The following is a 27,684-nucleotide window of genomic DNA, read 5'->3' on the forward strand; positions in this document are numbered from 1 at the left end:
CGCAACAATCTACATTGCATATTACTTTATTCTGTAAGTTCTATTTGTACCCAAGAAAAAGATTTTTAAAACCAATTTTAAAAAAGAGGGTCTTGAGACAATATTGCACAGCGTTCCTAGTGTTGCAATTCTAGATGATGAGTTGACCAGGTTATCTGTTGCTTCCTATTTGAAATGTGTTATTAATTATAGAAAATCTATGGGGGTATCTGAACCCTGATTATTTTTTAACTGTCAATGTAATTATTTTTCCCTGAAAAATGTTTTTTAGAAATTATTTAAATGAATATTTAAAACTGTGCTTTTATGATTTAGTTCTTAAATCGAATAAAGCTATTTTTTTATTTGATTTTGTCTGCCCATAGCTTACCTTAATGGATAGAGTGGAGTGCTCAGGGGAAGGGAGCAAAGGGACCTCAGAAATGTATTCTCAGTAGCGAGGAAACCTTCAAAATGTTCAAATCCCCAGAGTTCAGCCCCATGCAAGGCAGAACCCACTACCTTATGATCATAACCTGGAGTGGGGCAACTATTGGTTTGGTCTGGGAGGTCCTATGCTCCTTTATCAGAACCCCTGTGGTCTGCCTCTGCTGGAGGGTCCGCTTCATAATGTGGTGCTTCCAGGCCATTTTCTCAAACAAGGTTATGCCCAGATAATCAATAGCATTGTACCTTTGAACAATTTGTGGGGATTCAACATCAGGAGTTTGGTATTCGAAGTGTTAACCTCCAAGCCTCTCATTCCTCAAAAGGCCTTGAAGCGATCCAGGAGAAGTTGCAGACCACTGGTGGTCTTAGAAACTATTAGCATGTCATCCACAAAAATAAGGTTGTTACTGTGACACCCCCCAATGCGGGGGAAACAGCGGTGACTTCCAATAGGTTTTCGGTGACTCCATTAATGAATAGTGAAAACAGAGTGGGAGCCAACACACTGCCCTGTCAACCCCCCCCCCCCCCCCCTCCTGTTGACACTTATCGAGTCAGTCAACTGCCCCTGGTCCCTCCTACAAATCCTTGTGTAGTTTTCCTCATGGAGACGGACAACCAACTCAAGGATCTCAAAAGGAAGACCCAACTCCTGCAGGACACACCACAACTTGTGCGTAGGGATGAGGTTGAAAGCTGACTTCAAGTCAATAAATGCTATATAGAGACTACCCCGTTCATTAGCCACAGATTTCCAGGCAAGTAGGAAAAAATGAAAAAACTATTCAATGGTGCTGATTTTCCGTCTAAACTCTGCTTGGAAGGAGGACAAGATATTATTCTCCACCATCCAAAGTCATAATCTTCGTAAGGAGTGCACAGGAGAGGACCTTTTGGGCACCATCGATCAGGCTAATGGGCCTGTAGCTTGATGGTGGTGAGCGATCAGGCTTCCTAAAGACAATTGGTCAGGGCTCTGACATATTTAGACCAATACCGTCAGGCCCTGGAGCTTTGTTCCTAATGACAGAATTTATGGTTAGTATAATTTCAGCTAGTGACAATAGCCTAGGGGTCTGGGGACTGGGGCTCACGAAACTCCCTGGGAGGCCTTTGTTTACATTCAGATGCATTTTATCCTATATGGATGTTTGGATGGATTGAAGCTTTCTCTTGCATCAATGCTGACCAGATTACTGCTATCAAAAGGCTGATCAGTCCTCAAAAGATGTTACAAATGGCTGTATTCAACACATTTCAGCGGAGATAACATTAAGCGATTTGGATTTGCTTACGCAACCTCCCCAAAAAAAACAAAAGAATCCAATATCACCAGAGCGTGTAGATCCAATCAAAATTATCTCCATCAGCAGGAAAAACAATGTTGAACATACTGCCCCAATAACCCGAAGCACCGTAAACAGGCAAAAAAAAAAGACTGGGTTGCGGAGGGATGATTCTCAAAACATAACTGACTCCCATAGCAAACCTGATCCATATTGTGGTGATATTAAGAGCTTAACCACCTTAGTGGAAAGGTTAGACCTCTATTTGAGAGTCAACTTAGATCAAGTAAAGGCCAGATTGACCTAATTGAAGATTCTATAATGAATAATAAACTACAGGTAGCTGACCCCTTACCCTCCTCAAATGAGCAAATGGGCGGGAATATGGGGGACAAGATACGAATTAGACAAACAAGTGATGTGGAAGGGAGAAGCTCGAACTTTGAAACCAAGCATCCTATGGTTATGTTTGCCCCGCCCACAAAGCTACAAAAGTTATCTCAAACCATCCAGTAAGGGCTTTCCCTCCCCAGTCCAAGAATCCTTATTCACAAGATAATTGTATTTCAGGTGGTACGTGTGAAGTAAGAGACAGGGGGATAGATCACTTGCTTCGCCCACCCTTTTCTCAGAATATTCATCATTCAACATTATCCACCACCGCTTGTAATGGGATAATTCTGGAACAGATCCACTTCTACATTTTCCACCAGACGCAACACCACACGTCATTGTATTGGCCAACATCCCCAAAAAGGGTCTCCCGGAAGTTGAAACCTGGCCATCGCTCAGAAACAAATCGCTTCATTGGCTTAGTCAAAAGACTGGTCTAGCTAACGAGTTGGTTCATGAGTTCAAGATGGCGAGAAGAGGTCAATGGGTGGGAAATTTTATGAAATCAATACAAGGAGACTGTATAGTGCTAACTTTTAGATCTCCTATGTTGGTTAGAAAGATTCTTTGGGGATGTGGAAGTAATCTTTTGACATCAGGTGGGATTAACATACTACCGCTGGGTTTTTTCTATCCTCCAGCAAGTAGACCCTTAATTAGAACTTCCTTTCCAACTCAAGCTCCATTCTGTGATTTTCCTACTACAAATAGATTTAATCCGCTCATGGGCCTAGAAGGTGTAGACTGACTGTCTAGTTCCAACTTCAGTTTTTTGGGGCCAGGGCTAGCACTAATTGGACCTGATCCATATAATAAATGTAGTTTATCCAACATGAGCCAACCTTTGTGTATAGAAAATTCTATTAGCAACCCCAATGCCTGTAGATCAAACAGTCACCCTATACAAACAAATACAGGTTGCTTAATACAGGGACATGATCCCTTAATTGGGCAGGAGGTTAACAAAACTCCTCAAAGGGCAGGGGCCATTACTCGGAGCTCAGCGAGTTCTAACTCTCTAGGGCAATCCACATTGAAGATAGCCTTTTGGAATGTTGCGGGTCTGCATTCCAAAATGACGAATGAGATTTGGCTAGGATTTGTTGGAAATTTTAATGTTCTTTGTTTCCAGGAGACATGGGCAAAATTACCCATACATATTGAGGGCTACAAAACTTATTTTTCCCAAGCAATCCCTTCGAATTCTGGGAGAGCTAAGGGGGGCCTGACAATATTTATTTCAAATCTCCTAAAATGTAAGCAAATTATCTCACATAAGTTGGAACCAAATTACCAAATTGTAATTCTAGATCTTAACAAACGTGACACTTATATACTAGTGAATTTTTACAATCATCTCAGGCAGGCAGAATTTATATCAACTCTAAAGGATATTTTGAGTTTACTGCAGCAATTAAAAAATAAATACACCAAAAACGTCCTAATAATATGGGGGGGAGACTTCAACCTCACTCTATGTAAGCATAACAACAATACAAACTGCGGCCTCCAGGATGAGAATGAGAATATTGTAACACACTTTCCTCATACCCATACAGGGGACTGCTTAAATGAAGTTTTATTTAATTTAGAGTTGGGATTGGCTAATGAAGTAGTGGCCCTTCCTGTTCCACTTACTGCTACCTTTAATGGTAGGGGAACAAATAGTACAAAAGATTATATTATCACTTCCAGAAATGCTGTATCTCGCATTCTGGGTTTTAGAACTCATCAAAATGCCACAAGCGACCATTATCCAAATAGTGTAATAGTATCTTTCCCGCATAAGCCAGATAAGCGAAATCTGGAGAGATTAAATGGGCAAAGTACATTAACCTTGGATAGCCTTAATGGATATTCCCTCAAGTGGGAAAAAATAGATCCCGCAGCGATTACAAAGGAGGTTATTAATAACTCCATAAAATCAATTAATAAGTGTTTAGACCTTACAACACCTTATGCTGAGAACCTAGATAGTTTCCTAGTCATATGTAGAAAAGTAAAAACAGCCCTGCATAGGAATATTAAGGATACTAAGGGCAAAAACAAAGGATGGTTCAATAAAACATGCACTAAAGCTTACTCAAATTTAAAGGCCGCCCTTCGCAAGGTTCAGCGAGATAAGCAAGAAATTGCTTATCTCAGAAGGGAGTACAATCAGGCCATTAAAGCAAGGAAAACTGAACTGAAAAACGAGTTATAGGACCAATTACATAAAAGTTGTATCACAAGAGATAACATCGCTTTCTGGAAAACTTTCAAATCCCCCTTTCTCACAGAAGCTAGGGATAACTCTAAGACATCGTCTAGGTACACATCGTACCGGACTGAATGATGATATACCCTGGTCTAGTTTGAATCCCTGATTATGGCTGCACAAACAGCTGTCTCTGTCTGTGTTTCTCCTTAAGAGCTGCTGCTGAATATTGTTTTCTTATAACCTTATGACTTTCACCCAACCTGCTGCCTTTTATATGTCTGGCAATAAGTTTTGCAACTTGATGAATCATATTATCTTATTGTCACCATTGCTTCCATATTTTCTGTATCACCAACCCAGCTTAAATGATCATTTTTTACTGTATCACTAAAATGATCATTTTCTAATAATCTTCATGACTCTGAACAATAGTGCCAGCGCTGTATCACCAGTCCGGCTTTCAATAATCTTTGTGATTTTGAATAAACATTGTCACTGGGGGACCGGGTGCTTCACCGGCTATCTCCTGCAGATGCGGGGCACACTGGGCATGCGCAGAGACGGAACATGTTCTCCGCGCATGCTCAGTCTGCACCGCATCTGTTCGCGCATGCGCGGCTAGCGCCGCGCGTTTCGGTGCATGTGCGGTGCAAGAACACTGCACCGTCCTCCTCGGCGGCCGCACCCATCTAGAAAATAAAGCCCCCCAGCCTTTTTCCGATACTATCTTATTTAGAAATAATGCATCACCATACTAAGACTACGGGGGATCTCTCTACCCAGAATTTCACTCCATATTAACCCTCTGGAGGCGAATACCTTAAACATGGCCACCACATTAACCAGATCCCGGCACTCCATCTGTTCTATTACAGGTGTCGGACATCGGCAATCAGACCCACCCCACTTAACCAATTACCACAGCTACTTAAACTCCCGCCCCGACCTCCATCCTCATTACCACGGAGGCCACGGACGGAGGAGGAAGCACATAGAGGCTGGGAGTTGAGTAAGTACGGCATAGCCGAATTGAAGGACTAGAAAATAGGGGCATATGAGGTGCCATTGTTAAACCTTTTAGGAACCTTCTACATATGCATCTCTGTGTTATTTTCTATCCCTCCTGCAGCTGGACACCCCCAATACCCTTCCATCTACTGTTGGCCCATGAGGCACTGTTCCTCATCATAATAAGTATGTACAGCCAACCTCTCTCCACTACATATGTATGGAATGTGTGATTTTTGTTTGTGTGTATGACTATCATTGAAAAAATACAGATCCCTCCCTGGGTTTCTTCCTAGGGATGGACAACAGCTATATGTTTGTTTGTCCCTTTCTTTACAGGTACTTAGTTAATAGCGCTTTGGGATCCGCGCATTAATAACACTGTGCTCTTGTCTTTTTAGGCATACTACATGAGTATCTTGTTAGTAAGGGATGTGTATTAAAATATTAATTTCATATCCATACACATAGTTCCCTTTACCTTAACTTTTTTTGTAAATACACCCATTGTGGCGACTTTCTAGTGAGTGACAGGGGGATCATTAACCCCGGTCCTGACGAAGGGACATGGAGCCCCGAAACATGTCGACCCACATAGGAAAGTAAGCACATAACCCCGCTTATCCTTTCCGACTTCACTTTTTTAACAATACCAGACAGTGTTTATTAAATAGTTTTTGTATCACTAGGCCAGGTATTTTTTAACATCACCTTCCTATCACTCCTGACCTCACTGACACTCACTCCATTTCACTCACATAGCACCCACATTAAAAAGGTGCTCCAGCGTAGTCGCTTGTCGCAGCACTGCCCCGTCCGGCAGCCGGGCGGGAAGACCCCGATGATGAAGCATGACACCAAGGGCCCTTTTGGTGTGTGAGGGGTATTTTAAACAAATGTGTGTATTCCAGAAACACCAGGATACATACAAACAGACCCCCTTTTGAGGTGGACCCTTTTTGATTATAGTTAACTCTAAGATAGACATAGCCATTGATGAAGATGTATGGGTACAACACTTTGCAAAGATATTTGGATTGCAACCACAGGATCAAGTCGCTTCCAATGATAATAAAAATCCACGTCTACATCCTAGTAATACTGTATTTAGCACTTGAAATAACCCACTTAGAAGTTGAGCACACTCTGTTAGCGAGTAAAGGTGATAAGGCGCTTGGTCCCGACGCGTTCCCAGTTGACCTATTTAAAGATAACCATAACCTGGAACTGTGGACCCCAATCCCGCCACAGTCCTTGAAGCCTCTTGTGCCGTGGGACTGATAGAATCTTGGTCAGAATCAATCTTAGTCCCGATTTTTAAGAAGGGGGACCGCCAATGCCCAACCTGCTATCGGCAAATTTCCCTGCTAGATTTGTTTAGTGAGGTAGCAGGTCGCATCATTCTTGGTAGTTTACAGCAGTGGGCAGAAGACAACAAGAAGCTTTCAGACCTCCAATTCGGTTTTAGAGAAGGGCTAGGCACCACTGAGCAAGCTCTAAATTTGACTTTAATCATGGGTAAATATGCTAATGCAAAGTGCGGGAACCTATACATGGCTTATGTCGAGCTAACAGCAGCCTTCGACTGCGTTAGTCATTCTAAACTGTTGGCCATATTATCTGATATGCGGGTTGATACCACTCTGGTCAATTTCCTACGGGAACTATATTCTAACGCAACCGCTAGGGTAAGATATGGGCTGTCAGGAGAACTCGGCGCCGTTCGGGGTGGAGAGGGGGGTCAGGCAGGGCTGTGTACTGGTCCCCTTCCTGTTTATGCTCTATACAAATGGTTTGAGGGGAGTGACGCTGGAGGGGTGCCAGGACCTACTGTTGATGGGAAAACGTCCAATACCCGCCCTTCTCTACGCCGATGCAGCCGTGATTCTAGCCCGAACCCCCATAGGACTTCAGCGTGCTCTTAGGAGCTACAGTAGTTTTATGGGTAACCTAGATCTTAGAATTAACATCAAATAGACCTTTGTAATGTCCACTGGCCCTAGACAGAAGAGAACAATGGCCATTTTTATTGAAAATAAGAAACTTGAGGCTACAAAAACATGCCCTTCTTTAGGCATTTTAATGGATGACAAATGCATGGAAGCAAGCAATTGAGGCGAGGAAACTGCTTTTTATGAGAGGAAACAACAGCCTTAGCAAACTTTGCTCAAAGGCTAGGGAAAAGACCTCCCACTGAACTGATTACAATCTTTCAGGCAAAATGCATAAGTGTTGCTATCTACGGTGCAGGGGTGTGGGTATATGGTAAATTGGACGTACTCCAAAAAGTAGAGAACAGTTTTCTGAGATTTCTACTCGCTGTTCCACGTAGTTCTTCCATCTATAGCTGCCACTTGGAACTCGGGGTGCCGTATCTTACTGATATAGTTGAAATACAACCAATTCTCATATGGCATCGTATTTGGACGTCTGGTAAAACTACACTTAATCGAGAACTTATTCAGGACTGTCTTTCTTTAGAAAATAGCCATAGGATTGGATGCCTTAACTCTATCAAGACATTTTTGACTGACCTGGGACTTGTAAGATACTATCATTCCCCTGCAACAATTTCTGAGCTATCCAGAAAAGGTCTAAAAAAACTTTGCTTATCACATTTAGATCAACTACGGTTAGCCACCGAAGTATCCAAATCTACAGTCAACATACATTAGCCATACAAACCACAATGACTATCCAGCCCTATCTCACTTTTAATCTAAGTAGCTATGAAAGGTTTCTTCTAACACGATTTAGGCTCGGTATATTCCATCGCTTATTGACCTTTCCAAAAGTAAATGACTGGTCAGAACATTTATTATTATGCCCATGCGATGAAGTTTCTACGCAAACAACAATCCACTTGGTCCATTTTTGTAAATTCTAGAAAGAATTCAGAAGATGATGGTTGATTCCGATCCTACAAATTATGGAACTGCGTAGATGCAGAGCAGCCTATCTCACTCTTAAATTTTTAGAAGAACTATGCGCAGCGAAAAGTATTTCACAATTTTTGAAGCTTTGTGTAAGGCACAGGCCTAATTTAGAGTAGTGGAAATAATGTATAGATAACTATGGATAATTTTATATTTCCTCACACTATTTTGTATTACACTATGTACTTTAGTATTTTAATCTATAGATTGCTTATTGATCCTTTTAATGTTGAACATTTTTAAATGATGGATTTTAATGTGGTTAATCTCCTATGTACTTTTATGGTTTTTCTATATCATGAAAACCGAATAAAAGACTTTTTGACAAATTGACAATGGCTGATCAGGCATTTCATTCCTAGATTTGAAGTCTACCTTCAGATAGGGAATAAAAAGGCTACTCACTTTATGTTCTCTCCAGATCAGGAAATAAGTGTTAAGAAACAAACAATGCTGTGTCTATCACTGAAAATTCTCTGGGAATGTTTAGGGTTTAACTCTAGCGTGAGGAACAAAATAGCTAAGCGTTCCACTGAAACAGGACTTAAGAGGCCCAATGCTCTGCCCTTGGCACTCTGGTAACTCAGTGGCATCCCCAGGTAACTAAATGTTGTGATTATGAGATAAAGATGAGGCACCCTGTGTTGCTTCCATTAAACCCTCCTGTGTCCCCATCTTTCCTGGATTTGCACCTAAATTATGATATAACACTTCAATATAACAACACAATTTATTTGCTGTCTCTATGGTCCAAGTGTTTTTTACCTGCTTATCCTACTTTAGTCTGTCTCAACCAGCAAGCACAGGACTAGGTTCATGTGCAAGTACATTGGCGGAAGTGACCACCTCCAGCCTATTTGCGTGGTCCTTTCCAAGTTCTGCTCCCCATCAACACTGCTGCGAAATTAGTGGAGAACTAGCCTAAGTGCACCCAACATACTGCAATCTGACCACTGTACCAAGGAATTCCAACCCTGCTGCTGCCTCCATGATTTGAGCCAAGGTGGTCCTACCCACTCTATCCTTGCTCCAGAAGACAAAGGTGCTTCCTCAACACAAGGAGGAGCTCTTGCTGCGAACCCTTACCAGGATCATTTTTATCATGATGCAACCCGCCCCCTTTTTCCTTCAGTGTCACCTCCGAAATTGGAAGTGGAAATCCTCCCAGCTACTAGAGCTTCCGGTAGGTGTGGCTTGTATTCTTTGCTGCAAGTCTCGTTGGTTGGCTCATTTTGTTGCTCTGCCTTGTAGGGCCTTGTGCCAGGTATCCAGAAATCAACAGCTCACAGACTGCACCTCAAGTATGACAATCCCTGTACTGTGAAAACAATTGTAATTGCTTTGAAATTGCCCATCATGATTCTGGCACAGTCTCTACTAGGTTGAACTTCGGGAATCCTCTACTCCCCAGCCTCTCCAAGGACCAACCTGGCACCTACTTTGTTTGTGGTAACCTGATTACCTAAGACTGGTCTAGATCCCGCTATGCTGCTTCCATTATCCATCCTATTTGACACACTCCTGCCAAATATCCACACCGAATGAGACTGCCCAGCAAAGTATCAGAAACTGCCCACATCTTTTCTATAAATATATGGAAGAAGGCTGTCTATATAGGAAATCCAATTTGTAGCCAAAGCCTCAGAAGAGGTTTTGAAATCTACAGCTATAGCCTTAGGGTTAATATTGGACCAACCCAAGCCCAAATAACTTTCCTGTGTGAAAAATGTCTCTTGATTATGTCCTAGCTGCTAAGAGTGGATACTACCATTGTAGGATCAGAATGTTACTCATTCATACCAAATGACTCTTTAGGCATACATGGTCAGATTGGGCATATCCGTAAAGTGTCATGGACCTACACAAGTTAATGACAGTTTTAGCACTGATTGATGGACTATTTATTAATGGTTAAAGGACATATTGGCGTGTTGTGAATGAAGATAAAATAAATCATCCTGGTGGTCATTGTCTTCCTCATGTTGTTTCATATTTATCAGAGTCAGTATGTGTTCCATTAATTGCCTCAGTAAAATAATTAATCATCTCCTATTTTCCCATTAAGATACCTGAAACTGATGATGTCATAGATGATAAGTCTGATTATGGTTCACTTGAATGGCCAGTGATGATGTGTCTTAAGAAGTAACACAAATAATGATAGCTCATAAGCTTTGAGGGTTGCACAATAAATTAATTCAAAAGGGAGTATCTGTGAGGGTTTCAGTTAGGGGAACTGAAATAGATGCAGACATCTTACTGCTCATGTGACCAGTGCATACAAGTTGTGCCCATATCTGAAATCTGTTAAGGTTATAAGTGAACATCTGCCAGTGGTGAAGGATGCACGACCTGAAACATGGCAAAAATGGCGGAAAGTACCCAAGGGTTTCCTGGTATGATCCATATATATACTAAGGAGAGATAGAGGGTGTCATACAAAGAGTAATTGGTAAGAAACATCTGAAAGACAAACAGGTTCCAGTCGTCACTGTCTTGCAAAAAAAGGAAATTGAGAGGGTTGTGCTTCAGTTAGGGAGGAGACTGAGAATGGTATTAATGATTTCCTATTATAAATGGATCAGTAGGACATAGAAGGTGGGATTCCTTCAAAGTAGTCCTGTGGGTTGCCAATGCTTACCTTTACTGAGACCTAATGAAATATGATAGCAATAGACACATGCCTCAAGTCACAGGTAAAAAAACTGGAGGAAATGTGCAAGAGGTGGCGATCACATAAATCATAGGGTAAACTCATTTTACTTCAGGCTCGAGTCAGGTGTCAGCTTTCAACATAAGACACCACAGGGGAAGATCAGGAAGCATGCAGCATGAAGGACATGATGAACATGGCTTTGGAAACTGCAATCATGAGGACAATAACTTCCAGGGTTGGGTCTGATACACGTTGCCCCAGTTACACATGGACTGGGACTTGACTTTCAGGTAAGAGAGGGCAGGGCACTGTAAGTAGTTAGTGAACGCTGAAGACTGTCTGGTAACACAGGTTGCTTCAACTCTTTTGCTTGATGCTTTAGGTTACACCTGTACCTCCCTTATCTCAATTTTATTATTTTTCATGTTAACGGTTTCCAACCAACACCCTGTACATACCTTGTTTTTGTCTTGGACTGATTATTGGCTTTCAACTTTATTGTAGCTTTTCTAAGACTCTTGACTACCCCTGAGATTAAGTTTGAGTATCTGAAACCTGCTTTTGTGCCTGGCTACAAAACTTCAATTTTTTGCTTTGGCAACTAGGACTCTACTTTCTTGTATTAATCGTATTAGTTGTGTAATTGTGTGCATTAATCTTCAGTGCTCATCAAGTTTCCTCCTGTGAACTAGTTATATCTACAATGCCTCACACACTGGGTAAGTTGCTCATATTTCTGACAATATACTTACCTATTATAGACTTCTGTAATGTTACTCAGACACTCAGGGACCGATTCACAAAGGTAAAGTTAGACCAAAGGTCAATGTTTAGAACAAAAGTGTAACTTTACTACTTTGCAATATTCACAAAGGTAAGTAACAAGTAGTATCTTTATGACTGCGACGTTCTGCACACGAGGCAGAATCTCTGCATTTGGGGCATTCCCCCACCCAAGTGTGGAGATTCTTGGTATCGAGGCGAGATGCAAGAAATTGGAGGCCCTGGGAGATTGAGAGCAGGTTACAGGCTAAACAGACTATACAGAAAGAGGTCTTTCTTTGGTACTGGATGCCAAGGAAAGTAAGTTGCTGTCTCCTATCTCGATCTGGGAAGGTAGGATTCCAGGGTCGGACATACAACATTTGTGGTAAGTATCTCTCAGGATTCTATATCAAGGTTAGACCACTTGCATTGACAGACTGAGGAATGGTTGATGGAATAAACTAGAGTACGAATCAGAGCTATATTTAAGTGGCCTCACAAGATCTTTCTTGGTGTACCAAGTTCATTATACATGTTTATTATAGTAATGTGATTATGCAGGACCCTGAAGGGGAGGGACAGAGAGGTTACAGTTGAAAATATTTTCGAACCACATTGTGTTCTCTCATTCTGTAAGTAATGAAAATGCTTATAAAAATGTATGCATAAAAAACAAAAAGTTGTTAGACCAGCAAATTAAAAAAGCAACCACTTGCTTTACACTCAACAGGGTTTGCTGGTCTCCTAAAAAGATCATGAGATGTGCACAAAATCAGGTCCTGATATGTGAAGATGTGGCTAACCCGAAGCAAACGATGAACATATGTTCATTTAAATGTCCTTTGCTCATTAAGTTCTAGGAAGATGTGAGCAAGGTCCTTACAGGGGTTTTACGGAGCTGCTATTGTGATCAATTTCCTACTGGTCTAATTTGGGACAGACATTGCAATCTGCTACTTTCTAGACATTTCACAGCGGTCCCTCCTGTTTTATCTGATGCTTCTTGCTAGAAAAGAAATTTTCAAGAATTAGCTCAATCTTATACCCCCTCTATGAAAATATGAGTATGGGCTGTTTGCTAGACTTCTAAACTGGCTATCGTCGATGTGTGTAGAGGAAAGGGTACCTTCTGGGATTGTTTTTTGAGATGGGAAGGAAACATAGACACGTAACACTAAGCAGTCCTATGATTATACCTGGGTGCCAGCATGTATACGGGCCTTCATGGCTCATATCTATGGTTGTGGCTATCACTGGCACTTGCATTTGGATTGTGGTCGGTCTTCAATGGATCAGTGAAAGAAGCAATGGCTTGCTTAGTGATAAAAACCAGGACAAAAAATTAACACCAGACATAGTTTCTTGGTCAATTACCCCATATATCACAGAATGTCACTGAGAGTTTGCTAAAAAATGACAGTCACCTGTCCCGTCTTGACTGGGTTTAGACTATGTCCTGACATATACATTTCACACTTCTGCAAGTAACACACTTACCAGTCTATAGGCAACTTAGACAATAGGTCATACAAATCACTTTTATAGGACTAGATCCTACTAGACCTTCACAACATGTGCACACATGCAATATATACAATGCATTGTAAGTCATCTATAAATAGCACTTCAGGCTAGCGCAGCAGAAGTGATGGCAGTTTACTAGAACATATAGTGGTACTATATACAGATTGAATGGGCATGCCACACGAAATTAAAGCAGCATTCTTGCAAATTCAAATATCTTTATTTGGATAAAAATCCATAAAAGAGATTTACAATCTAAAAAACTGAAATATCACATATTACAGTACATTGTAATACTCTCCCCTCGGCTGCATTTTGCAAATGCTATAGAGGAAGGAAAAAATCCTATACATTTCAGCAACAAATCATCTTACATTTCATTTTGCTTTATTCTGATCCACTTATAACCAATCGCAAATTTTACAATAGCACTTAAAATATACAGTGCGAAAGTGCTTTCAGCATCCTTGCGATGTGTTATTATTAAACGTGCTTTTATTCTGTAAATGTACAAATATTATGTCTGATGAGGAAGATTAATCCAAAACATTCAGTGATCATTTAGTGACTATTTAGTTTAGAAATGATTCTAGGAGTGACATAAATATTATGGTTGTTTCGCTCAATATTTCAAGTGCTTTATCTATTTAATTACTTGCTTTTAGGGTTCTTTGTGTACGTTTAGGTTCTTAAACAAATATAAGACAGGTTCCATTTTTTGCTATATATAGTCTCCATTTGAGTTAGCCTGTCCTGCTTGTTTACCTTTGGCCCAGACACTGCATGTCATTATGACGTAAAGTCCTAAGATCTGACTCCATTTCAAAAAGGCCCCAAACGCATCTTAGGTAAGAGGAGTCACCATCTGTGATACGGGACTCAAGCCAACCCCTCACGTACCTCCCATTCCCGGACACTCACCCTTCACAACAGCCCCTGAGGTACCGTCCTGGGACACCAACCTGACGACGAGCTCCCCTCCCCTCTCTGTCTTCCAGGAGCCAATCAGGAACGGGCGGTTCCCGGAACCACAACCACCTGACCCCGGAAGTCCCGCCTCGGAATCACCACCGGAACAGGGTAAAAGCGGAAGCAAGGACAGAGACGCCGTCGGAGCAGCGATCTCGTGGCAGGAGGCTCGGACCGGCATTGAAGCAGACCAGACGAAGGAAGAGGCAGAAGAGTGGAGCGAAGACTGGTGGAGTCCAGAGGAGGAGGCTGAAGAGCGGCCGCAACTCACCTGGGAGTTGCGGCGGAGCGTGTGAGTACCACCGAACCCACCTCTGTAGCACGTTAGGTGCTTTGTATATAGTGTTCGACTCTCTCTCCTTAGTAGCACAAAGCCTGGCCTGCACTGTAAAGATTCTGTATAGCACGTTCTCACTTGTACAACACTTTTGTACATAGGCGGAACCCTCACGACCCCTCACCTACACCCTATCTCTCTTCTCCTTCCGAATCCGTCCCGCTACCCTTCCCTCACTATCTTTTTCTATTCCCGTACACTCCCGGTGCTGGTTGTAGGACAGTGTCACAGCGAGACAGGTTAGACTAACCGCTCCTTGTCCTCTTTCTCTTCCCTCCGAGGACCACCCAGTACGTGTTCGTCCCGGCGGACCCCATTCCATCACCGAAGGGAGAAGACAAGAAACCATCGCGGACGACCGTTCATCGATACTATCATTTCCATTACCTGTATTAACTGTGTTCTTGACGCTATTAAAGATCCACCATTGCACACTACGTACGGCCTCCTCGCCTGATTATCCGGCCCGCTCTAAGCCCACGTTCACACCATCTTTCCTCAAATTATTCAGAAACATCAACATGTCTGCCTTTAACATGGATGTCCAGTGCCTTTCTTTCCAAGAACTGTGAAAGTGTCAAGTCATTCAGATATAAAAATTAACAAAACTCGCAGCACTACATCACTCTGGGACTGGTGCCTTTTTCAAAGTCAAATAACAATCATAACCCAAACAATGTACTCTGTATTGATGTCGTTTTACCTTATTAGTGCATGCACTGATGTATATAATTATGTCAAAACATTCCATAGGCGACATTGAAAATTCCATCTCAGATAAGACACAATATATAAGGACCACCAGTTGACTACTTAGTTTGAAGAAAAACTTCACCCAGGACACAGACGCAGATTGTAGATCTAGATGACCTAAACACCAGATTCCATCTCGCCCCAGAGAGAAGCCTACAGTAAGACTCTCCGAGGAACTGAGAAGCAGTCCATTCCAGTGTTTAATTTGTAAAAAAATAAATGCCAGGGCCCTCGTCATGAGGCAACTGCAGCTTGCACCACACATTGCCAATGTCAGTAGCAACACAATTACTAATTATCACACTCCTACAAGAATGACAATTCAGTCTATTCCAGGCCCCCAAAACTATAAAAATGTCTTGGGAGGCAGTCAATTGTCATTTTTAATGTATACTGAATTAATAAACAACTGTTGCTGGGCTCATCTCTAAATAAGATAGACAGTGCCACCATGTGGCAGACAGTAACAAGACCCAGTGTTGACAGGTAAGTGCTGGTGCCAAGCACCAGAAACCACCGGCTCAAATTAAGAATTGAACTGGTGCCAGGATTGTGTTCTCATGAAGACCCAATCTCCTGGCTCTTGGGCTTGTGCTCGAAATATGTGACAAGCTATTCCGAAAAAGACAAACAACAAACTCTGTTGTCCAGGCATGTGCACCACCTCTGAAATTTAGCCTTATTATTTATTCATCTGCTAGAACCAGCATTGCACTTAGAGAAAAAACAATGAGAGTGAATGGCAATAGATTGTGATGTAGAGTGCGAAGTCTCCACACTCGGGCGGAATACCTGTGCGGCACAGTCTCTGCTGTGAGCCATTTGGAGAATTCACCCTGAGTGCGGGGATTGTGCAACGAGAGCAGAGACTCCGCAATTGTAACTTTACTACATGTAAGTACCTTTGTGAATCGGGCCTTCAGTCTATGCAACAAGAATATTTCCTGCATATTTTGACAGCTCAAACACCTTTTAAAATATGTTAGTTTGCACCAGTAAGAGTACAAAGATATGGAAATATCTCTCCAACAACACAGAAATAACACTGGCTGCCAATTTTTAGCTAAAGATGAAGGCATGTCTGGCTTTCTACGCAGCAGGTTTCCCTTCTTTTGGTAACTAACTATATGCATACCACTTCTTCTGGCGTTCTCAGATTTTCTGTAGAAATACTCAAGGATGCACCCTGCGTCAGGGAAAGCTCTTAGTGGCTTCTACTAAACTTCCAAACTTGCTTTTCTCCCACATTTTTACCAAGGGGAAATTTTGCACTACATCAGCCTCTTCAACATGTGGTTTTCACTAAATAGCTTTTTGGGACTCTAGTTTGCTCTTAAGATAGCACCAAGAACCATACTGTGATGAAATATTTTTTTTTACATACAATACATGCAATACCCCATTCAAAGAATTACAGCAGTGGTGGGGATTTGTAACTAAAATAGGAGGCTAAGGTAGCAAAGTGCGCTTAGCCTACTGGGCAACATGATGGCCGCTTAACTGAGGTGCTCTGTCAAGTGGTACAACCAAACAGGCTAATCCACCCTAATCTGATGCTACTAGGTAGACACTCACTTGCTAACATGACAGTGACTGGTGATCTAATGATTCCATTTAATGCTGCGGATGGGCCCCAGAGCACGTAAATCTTTCTGGACAGAGATGCAGCTGAAGGGCAAATGGTGGCGGGTGCTCTACGCTACCTGCTGCATATGGTGCAGCACCACACACACAATTGATGGACAGAATGCAGAACAAATCAAAACATTCCCCCCCAGTCAAGAGAACTGTGTTAAATCTATCATTCTTTTGCTCACCATGCCACCTCAGTTCAGACCTGGCCATATGTAAATCAGTCTTGACCCTGTGCCTCATGGGAACAGTGCAGCCCGAACTGGCAAGCCAGGTCCTCCCTGGATGCGAAACAAGCATCCTAGGACCGGTTTCTGGGTTTCACCTCTCATCAGCAAGGATAGCTTGAATCTAGTGGCACAATGAGCCCGGGACCCACGTCTGGGCATACCCGGCGCACTTAGGGCGAGAAAGCAAAAGACACACAATTGATGGATGGAATGCAGAACAAATCAAAACATTCACCCCCAGTCAAGAGGTCAGGGTTAAATCCATTGTTCTTTTGCTCACCATGCCACCCCAGTTCAGACCTGGCCATATGCAAATCAGTCTTGACCCTGTGCCTCATAGGAACAGTCCAGCCAAAACTGTCAAGCCAGGTCCTCCCTGCACTGGAAACAAGGATCCTAGGACCGGTTTCTGAGTTTCAGTCCTCATCAGCCAGGATAGCTTGAATCCAATGGCACAGTGAGCCCGGGACCCACATCTGGACATACCCGGCACACTAAGGATGAGAAAGCAAAAGACACACCTCCGGCCACCTTGCCTGACCTAAGCTTCTGCTGCCACAGAGGTGATTCACAGAGGGATGTATGCCACAGGGAAGCCTGCTATTAATCAGACCGTAAAGGCCCAGCTTTCTCCTGATGAGGCATCACTCATAGTGAGTCGCGGGTGACTGGGGCAGCCCTCTCTAATGAGTGTTTGTTCTATTGCTGGGCTACCAAGTGTGTGAGACTCTCCTGGCTTAACTCCCCTCTTATAACTACACACAGAGTGAACGTACTTTAAGCTGCATTTTAGACAGAGCGGCTGTCTTTTACATGCTCCTATTGCTCTACTAGTTATTACCTATCACATGATAATCTATAAGTTAGACTGGGGTTGCCTCCAGCATTGCCTGTATTGCGAGACTTGATCCATGCCGGCTCTAAGCTAGTACCCAAAGGTCTCCCATCTGGATATGACCACAAAAACTGCCCTGAATTTAATAATCTTTAGCATGAGCTTTGGTGGCTGCAGTTCTTTCTTGCCCCAGTTACTTTCAGCTCAAACTGAACGTATTGCTACCATATGGGGAAGGCTGACCAGCAGCAAAGTAGCTTACATGTGAAAAGCACAGAAGCGGCTGAGGCCAAAACTGAATACCTGGTTCTTGATTTGAAGGCAGGTCTCAGCAATTGATGGGAAGCATGTCGATGCACCTTGACACACTTACAGAGTGCTTGCCTTACACAGACACTGTGCAAGCAGGAACTAAGCTTTGGAAGTGTGCTACCTTCACCACAATCTTAGGATCTAGGTCATACAGAATCCACACACGTGACTAAAGTCGAGATTTTTGTGGAAACTATGCTGCTGGAGACTTTTGCCCGACATTTACTGGTATTGTTGTTGTTGAGCATGCCCATCGATCTTTGGATCCTAGTGCACCCGTTCCTAGTGTGCCTTCCTGCCCGATTATTGCATGTCTACTACAGTGACTAAGATGCAATATCGAGACTTGTCAGGTAATATGGTCCACTGTGCTACCAGGGTTCAGATGTTGCAATATTTCCAAACTTCAGAATCAAGAAGCTAGAAAGAAGTTTACTGACTGAAAATGGCTGCACAATAAAGGAGATAAATACTCTGTTAACCCAGGTAAAGTTTGAGTTGAATGTGGGAGCAAAGTGAAACCTTTCACCAATTCCATAGCAGTGCCGAGTAGCAGAGACAGCAGCGTCCCCACAGAGTTCCATGTCTGGCTCCATTGCTTAGGGTCATGCTCAGGGTGCTCTAAGTGATGCTGAATAGTCTTGAGATGTGCACCCCTCCAAAGTTTTTCCGGATACTCTACAGTATGAAATAGAACTTGTTGACATACACAACATCTAGCTGGCCAAATAAATAGGGAAGAAAACCCATATTTGTATTATTCCAATATACATGACTCAGATTTTAGAATAATCCTTTGTTGGTGCTCCTCTAGGGCACTGTAGTAGGTGACTCGGCTACAATACCTCCTCTTGACTCCGTCAAATCATTCTCAAGTGCTTCTAAGGTGTTGTTTGATACTACCTTTATGGCGGAGCTGTCCAATGCAAATATATGATCACTTTCAGACAGAAGATTGGGAAAGAATCCAACTAGGAGCCTGTAAGAAAGATATGGTGGGCATTGGACCATCAGGACATAATTGAAGAGAAGCTGGGAAATTTCTTAAACAAATTGAACCAAGAGTCTATTGACCAACTCACTGCACCATTGTGGGAAATGGCAGTGGTGGACCTTAGCGAAAACTTAGCCAGATCTCCCGCCGTTAATCAGCATGATAAGTGCCAAATTTTTACCGACCTTAGCCTTTGGCTCCATAAACTTCAAAGATAAAATGTTCACCTGATTAGACCAAGCGCAATCAGCCTGTTTTTACAGAGTGTTCCACCTACCCAACTTGACCTATTACACCCAAATTCGTATGGAGTTTAGCTTGACATCCTAACACTGGGTTATGAAAGGAAGATTTATTGCCTACTGCTAAAAAACTAAAAAGGCCTGTGACCTTACACTAAAGAGTTGCATCTGGTCCCTGCTACACAATCCTAGAACCTCCTGGAGTCAATTTTTTAACATACTGCTTGGACGCACTAGAAGCTCAAGATATATGGGCTAGTTCGCTGCTCATAGAGGTGGTCGCAAAAGTACAGCCCAAACAAGCAAAGATCTTGTCAGCGGACCATGATGCACTTGCCGTGAAAAATCTCTCCCATGGTAGCTGGGCGTCAAAACTCTATGATCATAAAACTCTACCATACTATCTGTTATCCCCCATGATGCCATAAGTGAAACACCACCTAATGAGATTACGTTTTGGCCTAATCCCCCTGATGGTGTACAAGTATGGCCAGAGGTACAAGACAGGTACTCTCTCTCATTGCCATTTTTGCGGCAACAGGGAAGAAAATCGAATTCACTTCTTGTGCATTTGCAGGATCTTACTCCCCTTGCGAACCTTTTGGTTGGGTCCAATTTGGCAGAGCCTCAATGTGCGGACATGTCAAGAGTCCCTGGAGGACTGTATAAAGGGCGACTCAGCCCAGATGGTCATCTGTTTTGTGCAATACATATCTGAGATTAAATCTATTTTATCAGTAGACGACCACCATTAATTTCAGCCATGCCAGTCATGAACTCTCTTTTGATATGAACTCCTTTTTAAATAGAGAAAGGAAAGTGCTTTAACACTTTTTTGTATGAATTGCAATGATTTTAATTGATTATGCAAATAAAAATGTATCTATCTTTAGGCCAAACACTGAGGCGGTAGACTCAATTGCATTGATGTGAGCGACCTTTAAGCCAGGTTCCAAGGTGTTTGTACATCTCTACACAGACAGGCGTTCAAAGGTGTCCAATGCACAGCTGGAAATGTCAGAAGGTAAAATTAAAGATCTGGAGGAACAGAGATGGTTGAAATTATGTAAGAGGATTGATAGACAAACACACAAAGCCCTGTTAGCATTTAGGGCAGACAACTGAAAGGGGGTCATACATTATAGGCAGCGAGGCACAGGGTTGACACTACCGTCAAGGGGAACGCCCACGTAGGACTCTGGCATACCACTTAATGGGTCCATATAGAGGCATACCACTTAATGGGCCCATAAAGAGGCTATTAAAGACTTCTTCAGATTGTGGCATGCTCTAAAGGATTATGTTCCATACTTTCCTCAAGAACCAAGGGAATTGCCCCGCTCACTAAGCTCCTTGCCTTGAATATTCCAGGGGCTACATCTCACTAATCTATAGACTACCACTGGGAGAACACCCAATAGGCTGTGTACCAGCCGTATCATCGTGAAGCCGGCGCGCTGCCATTGCGCACACCGCCAGCTGCCAACTCGGATCGCGAGTAATAGGACCATTATCTCCCAACAAAGACTATCGAGTCCCTGTGTATATGCTTATTACGAAATACACCCGACTCAAGTTCCAAGATATTTGGATTCTCCCTTCATCACAAGATAGTAACTGATGGCAGCACCCCTTAAAACCTACCAATAGGACACCGAGGTACCAGCCCTTCGATTCATTATAAACCACCAGGAGGCTGATATTAAACGTTTGAAAAGGTTTTAAAGAAAGCACATACAGGCAATACACTCTTACTGTCCTGATGATGATCCCAGTTCACTAGGAGCCGGGGATCGAAACGCCGTCGACACTCATTCCAATTGTGTAACCCGTCCATTGTGTTTATACTGTTACATGAATTGGTTGTCTGAACTTGCAGTGCTAATATGTAATTGATGCAAGGGACAATTGGCTCCGCAGCTCTTTTTGCCTGATATTCTTTACCTTCTTTTTCCTTGCTCTCTTCCTACTCTTGAATTTTTCTTGAGTGCACTTTTTTGGATAGGTACAGGCTTGTACCCTATTTTTTGTCACACTAGACCTTCTTGATGGTCTTTTAAATTTACCTATACTTGAAAATAAAAATTCAGGCCCGGCTGGGTACTGAAAAATGTTGCCAATATAGTACTGATTGGAGTCTATATTTCTATTTGTCGTTGTGAAAACTTAATCCTATGGACCACTGTTTTTCGTAATAATTGATTGCCCAAGGTCCCTAGGTACCCATTGGGTCTCCCTTGTCTTCTGAAAATATATGTGTACCAGCCGTGGCATTATGGAGAATGGATCTGGGTGATCTGTAGAATATCTACTAATACGGCAACACACTCTATCCTGGCATCACCTGCAAACTCCTCAAGAAACTCATAATTCATAATGCCTCCACCAGACTCATCTTTAATATCCTCCGCCTCAGCCACATCACCAGCCACCTGAGAGACCTCCACATGCTCCCAGTCAAAAAAAGAATCACCTTCAAGCTCCTCACACACACCTACAAAGCCCTACATGATTAGGGACCTCCACCATCGCCTCTCATTCCACGCACTTACCAGAGACCTTGGTTCTGCCCATCTTGACTTGGCCACAGTACTACATATCCCAAATGCCACTGCTGGAGGAAGATCCTTCTCCTACCCCGCTGCAAAGACCTGGAGCACCCTGCCTCTCCACCTCACGTAATCAACGTCACTGCCTTAATTCAGGATGGACCTAAAGACTTGGCTCTTCGACTAAACCACAGTGCCTTCAGTGAATCAGCAGCCCCCCCCCCCTTAAGCCCCACAGTGCCTTGAGACCCTTAAGGGTGAGTAATCAGGCTTTACAAGTCAATTGATTGATTGGTTGATTGATATTGCAGTGCTGGGTTAAGTTAAGTTGACAAAATACTAAAGCCTCTCTGGTGATTGGTGTCAATACTCTTATTGTCTGCAAAAAGATGGATAGTTCTTCACTGGATGAATGGACTACTTATCACATGTACATGTGAGGGATGGCTTAGGAACTTTGTTGTTTCTAACACTTAATCAAAACTGTTTGCAAGCATGCAGCCCATTAAGTCTAGACCCAAAGATATATGGAAGTCATATGGAAGTCATTGAGGACATATCTTTTGCAATCACAGAGCGATAGATCAGATACTCACTCCATATCTCCTTCAGACAACACTGATTGATAATCCTGTTCGATACATTTTTCTAAATGTAATACATGCTATATTTTGAGGAGTTGAAGGATTGATATGCTTGGAAAAGACGGCATACAGGTTATATAGGAGGAGCACTTTCTTACAAGGTTACTGAGTTGTTATGTGATGTTTATTGTTTTACTAATATAGAATTCTGACAAAAAAGCTAGCAAAGGGCCTCACTTACAGTTCTTTGATAATGGAAAAGATCCAAATTTCTAGAGGAAATTCTGACTCCAAAGGAGAATCCACCAGCTGAATTTGCTCCACAGTATAAAATTATGATTAAAGTCAAAGACGCTTCTCTGAATTTCGCACTTTCCTCCATAAGGACTTTACAGGACCTTCAAACTGTAATTCCAACTCACATCCTTGAAATAAATTTGTCCTTCAATGCTGAAACTCACCTTGTTCAACTTGTGCAAATCGTCTTCCGTGGCCTCCTTCCTGCTCTCTGCCTCCTTCAGGAGAACCTGAAAGAAAGACAGCAGTTAAATACTGTGCCCACAGGTCCAGGGAAACCAGAAGAGTCCACTGAAGTATAAATGTGTAGGGGCCAATGAGAGAGGGCCTCTTTTAGGGGCTCTCAAACTGTTCATGTGTGCCTCTCAGTGAAACAACCAAGCACGCACCAATATATACTAACATACTAACAGTGTGATTACAATAATTCAATTGTGATGCATGTAAGTTTCTTTGGATGGAATAAAAGGTTGATAAGCCACCAGAGATCCTGCTTCAGGCCTAGCCAGTGAGGGTGTACTGGTCTAGAGTGGCTTTGGATGGGGGCTCTGCTAAATGGAGGGTACACCCCCCCAGACAAGTAGAAACATTTCTGAAAGTGCCTGCACTTAATAATTCCTGTAGCTCCTACAGTAAGGTGCGATCTATTGGTCTACACAAACAGGATGCAGAAAAATGCATGTACGATGTGAACGAGAAAGGCATAGAAGGTCCAATTAGTAAAAGATCTGTTGTTGAAGGTATCTGCTCTGTAGTAACTCAGCTCTAACACCACTACACAGTGAATCAGCAGAAAATATCAAGAATGATGTATGTGTTGCACCATTCACATAGTCATTCCTAAATGATCTTTTCAATGATTTAAAAATGAGGACATCTGCAGCCTACGAGCTACACATACTTAAAGAGGACAACAAGATTTCAATAGATTGGGGCTACATGTTTCATTGTTGGAAGACACACAGGAGACACAGGAGGAGGAACAAGAGATCCTGTAGCAAGAAATCATTTTCCTCAAAGAACAAAACATAAAATCACAAACCCACTTAGAGGACCTAGAGAACAGCTTTCACTGTAACAATGTGTGGATCAGAGGAGTTCCAATAGTGGATGATGAAATAGATTTCATAGCATATGTCCAGAGACTGTTCAAATGGCTACTCAATTTTCCAGATGTGAGGAACTCTTTCTTCATAGGACCTATACAACTGACTACAGCCTCTATTCTTGTGGACATTTTCACCTGGGCCCATTTCTTTCATCTGAAAGAGTGTTGCGAGATTAACAGGGCCTGTGCACAAACACTCCCATTTCACATGTTCATGTTTGAAGTTGACAGTGTGAATGAGTCTAGTTTTCAATATATAAATGGTCCTAAACCTTTTTTTTGCAGAGGATCATTTTCATGGAGTGTGGTGGTTGCCCAGTGCCTGAGTTCCAGTCCAGCTGAATCTCATCACTATCCTTAGAGGGATGGCGACCTGTAGTTAGACCACTCCAAGGCACCTGGAAGAAACACATTCACTCTATGCTCTTTAGGACAGGTAGTGCTAGGTAGGCATGCAATTATATGCATTAATATAATCAGTGCAATAATTGTAATAGTTGAATTATTAATCTTTTTCACCATTCTTGTAATGCTGGGTACAATTCTCTGTTTTCTTCCACTAATCACTGCAGCGCACATATCTTACACAAGAATCAAATTGCTTCAATAAATGTTTGAAATGCAAGGTTGTGTATTTCTTGTGTCTCCCTTTGGGCACCCCTGAGTCAATGATGAAAGGGTAGATCTGTTTCCACAATTTCCTTGGGGGAATTAGGGTTGTCATGTTCTGAGGTTGCAGACACCATCAGGTACCCTATAAAGTTTAGTGGTCCAACACTGTGAGCTAGCCAGGAACTAGGAAAACATATTCTGATGGTATGAGTAGATGTAGTCCCCATGTTTTTTATTCTTATGTTGCCCAAATTCACAGTCTTGCTTAACTAGCAGGAACTGTAGAGCATGGCTCCACCAATGTTATAGGTCAGGAATTTATCAAATGGGTCTCCTAAGTAGTTTTTCTTACGTGTGTCCAAAGCCCCTAGTTAACATTGTTTGACGGGGACGTTCATGGTGTAGGGAAAAACCATCCTCGACTGAATTAAGGAAATCCCTATTTCTGTCTGCAGGTTGTTCAAGCTTGAACCTTTCCAAGGATCACGCCTCAATAGTTTACCTACTCTGAATTCCATGCATTAAATTAGCTAATCCAGTACCAGGAGTTATACCACTAAACAGCAGAAATATATTAACACAGATGTTACAAGAAGAAGGACTTCCTCTAACGGGAGGGTATGTTACCTTAGGTAGAGGCACCTGAAGCGCTTAAAACAGAGGTATTCTATTCATGGGCAACAGTTCTGGCAGCAGATGCCAGCCCAGGACATTTTTACACATATACTGAAGCAATCAATGCTAAAACTGCAGAGATTATGAAGATTTAGAAATTGCAATAACATTTCTGGAACAAACAAATTGGTTCCAAGGCGCAGTACCACATGCACTAGAAAACATTAGAATGGGTCCCCTCAGCAATGACGGGGCAACATGACCAGTTCTAGCCAGCTATACACTATATCCACAAATAGGGGTTCTCACAGCAGCAAAACTTTGTACAGTTTACAAAGGTATAGTTAGACTATACAGATGGATGACACAGTTTGTTATGAGACCAATGACAGTAACCTCAACAAGGGCAGTCCAAGCTGTACAACTGCATTTGGAATTTTTAGCAATTTATCCAGTCACTATTATTGTAATTATGGGTTTGTTTCTCACCAGACTGGGGGAGATTCCTTTTTAGATTGCACAAAAAACAAATCAGCTTAAAGCAGTGTTTACCCATACGGGACATCAAGATAAACACAGAATTCTCACAATATGCCTACATTTAGGGATGGTTCCCCTGGTCGAGAAATGTGCCATATGGGGCACAGTATTTGCTGCAATCAATACCATCATGCACAGTACACTTCCCATAGTTGTTTTGCATTATGTGCTTAAACAGATTCAAAACGAATATGGGGCAGCCCCTGCCCTGGACTTGGGAATTAACTTAATTGTCAATTTTGCTGCAGTATCCTCAATCATATTAAGTAATATTAAAAGGGAAGCAGCAGCATTGGCAGCACACCAACACCTCCCCCAGGTCGCTTTGACAGACCAAGAATGAGAAGTACCTAAAATTATTGCTGAAACAAACACAGATATAGGTCAAGATAATTTTGGGGTCAAACATAATAAACCGGAATTAAAGAGCAATTCTGAAATTTATACCCATAGACAGGAACCAGAGACTTCTAAGAACATTGGGATAGTAAAATAAAAATAAAGGAAAAAATGAAATCATGCGGTGGATCTCCTCCGCAGGAATCCCCTGAAAAGTGCTACAACTTGCGTAACCATAACATAATGGTGGAGAAGTGTGGCTCAATGATTAGAGCGGCAGACCCTGATGCAGAGGTCTAGCCCGGGATCAGGGTTCAATTCCCCGCCTCGGCGGGTCTTGGGCTCAAAATTCCATGAACCTGATCATTCTCGCCTCGGTGCCTATTGCAATCATGGAGTCCCACTCTGCAACTCTGGGCAATAGCTTGTTTAATCTGCACAACGGCCCCCACAACGCTAAGGATGCCTGGCCTCCACCTTGGGGTGGCCCAGGAGTGGACACCTCACAGGGAAAGCCAGGATGGGTTCCACAGCGGTATTCGTACAAGCGCCTTGAGACCCTTGCGGGTGAGTAGTGCGCTATACAAGTATCAATTTACAATTTACAATATAACACTATAAAACAACCTGATAGGTATCAATATACTGATACATATCCTTCTAGGTACTTTGAGGAGACATCCAAAAAAAGCTCTGAGAGAGAAGGACAATCAGAGAGTAGGAAGGAGTACTACCTGAAACTGAAGAAGGACTCAAAACGCTCTTCTGACTTTCAATAAAAAAAGGAAGAAAAACTTCCACAACAAAAACGTCAATTCAAGAAAAAGAAAGTGCCTGGTATCACACTTAAATATACCCCACATTTTGAGGACCCTGCTTCTGAACAAGAAGTGGGCTCTGAGTTTGCTAGACAGCACAGCTGAGGTCACAATAGTTTGCCAGAATCCTCAAAATGTTCTGGTGGTGATAGCAACTAATGGGTTTGTTCAGGTGGAATCACCGGATCAGAGAGTTTGTTCTCCAGGTAGATTGTATAATTTGCAACTCCAAGTTGAGGGTGATAAATCCAGTACCATTACATTTCTTTTTAGGGACATTTGGTTATGACATTCTCTTGGCAGAAAAGGATTAGCTGCCAGAGTTTGAAAGCAAATTCCTACCAGGGGAAAAATGTGATATTTCCATTCTTATTCGTCTTTGTTCCTGAAGCAGTTAAACATGTGTATGCCAAGAAGTGAGCACCATCACAAGCCCCAGCCGAGTATTACATCTATGTGGGCTGGGATGAAGAACCACCTTATCATATAATACCCATAAGGTCCAGCCCGCTAGTGCAAACACAATACTCAGTTAAAAATGAAGTTAAACGCCCAGTTCGAGAAATTCCATACCAGTTGCCTGTGCACACGTAAAATTTCAAAGGCAGACAAATACTGCAAGTCCAAAGTACAACAATCACAGAAGTCCAAGGATGTGTTTTGTTCCTGGTTTAATGCCAATAGGATGCCCAGCCAACATGTATTTCATCAGGGTGATGGA

General features: G+C 42.4%; 1 protein-coding gene across 1 annotated transcript in view; it reads right to left on the reverse strand.

The window, feature by feature from the left end:
* Positions 1-27,684, reverse strand: part of LOC147685416 (syntaxin-binding protein 4-like) — a 1,262,048-nt gene that overhangs the window by 374,543 nt on the left and 859,821 nt on the right. Inside the window, exon 16 of the mRNA XM_086939784.1 lies at positions 23,096-23,161. Coding sequence (XP_086795910.1) covers positions 23,096-23,161 — 66 coding nt within the window. The remainder of the gene's footprint in view (positions 1-23,095; positions 23,162-27,684) is intronic.

This window comes from Lissotriton vulgaris, chromosome 10, assembly GCF_964263255.1.
Source record: "Lissotriton vulgaris chromosome 10, aLisVul1.2, whole genome shotgun sequence".
Taxonomy (NCBI): domain Eukaryota; kingdom Metazoa; phylum Chordata; class Amphibia; order Caudata; family Salamandridae; genus Lissotriton; species Lissotriton vulgaris.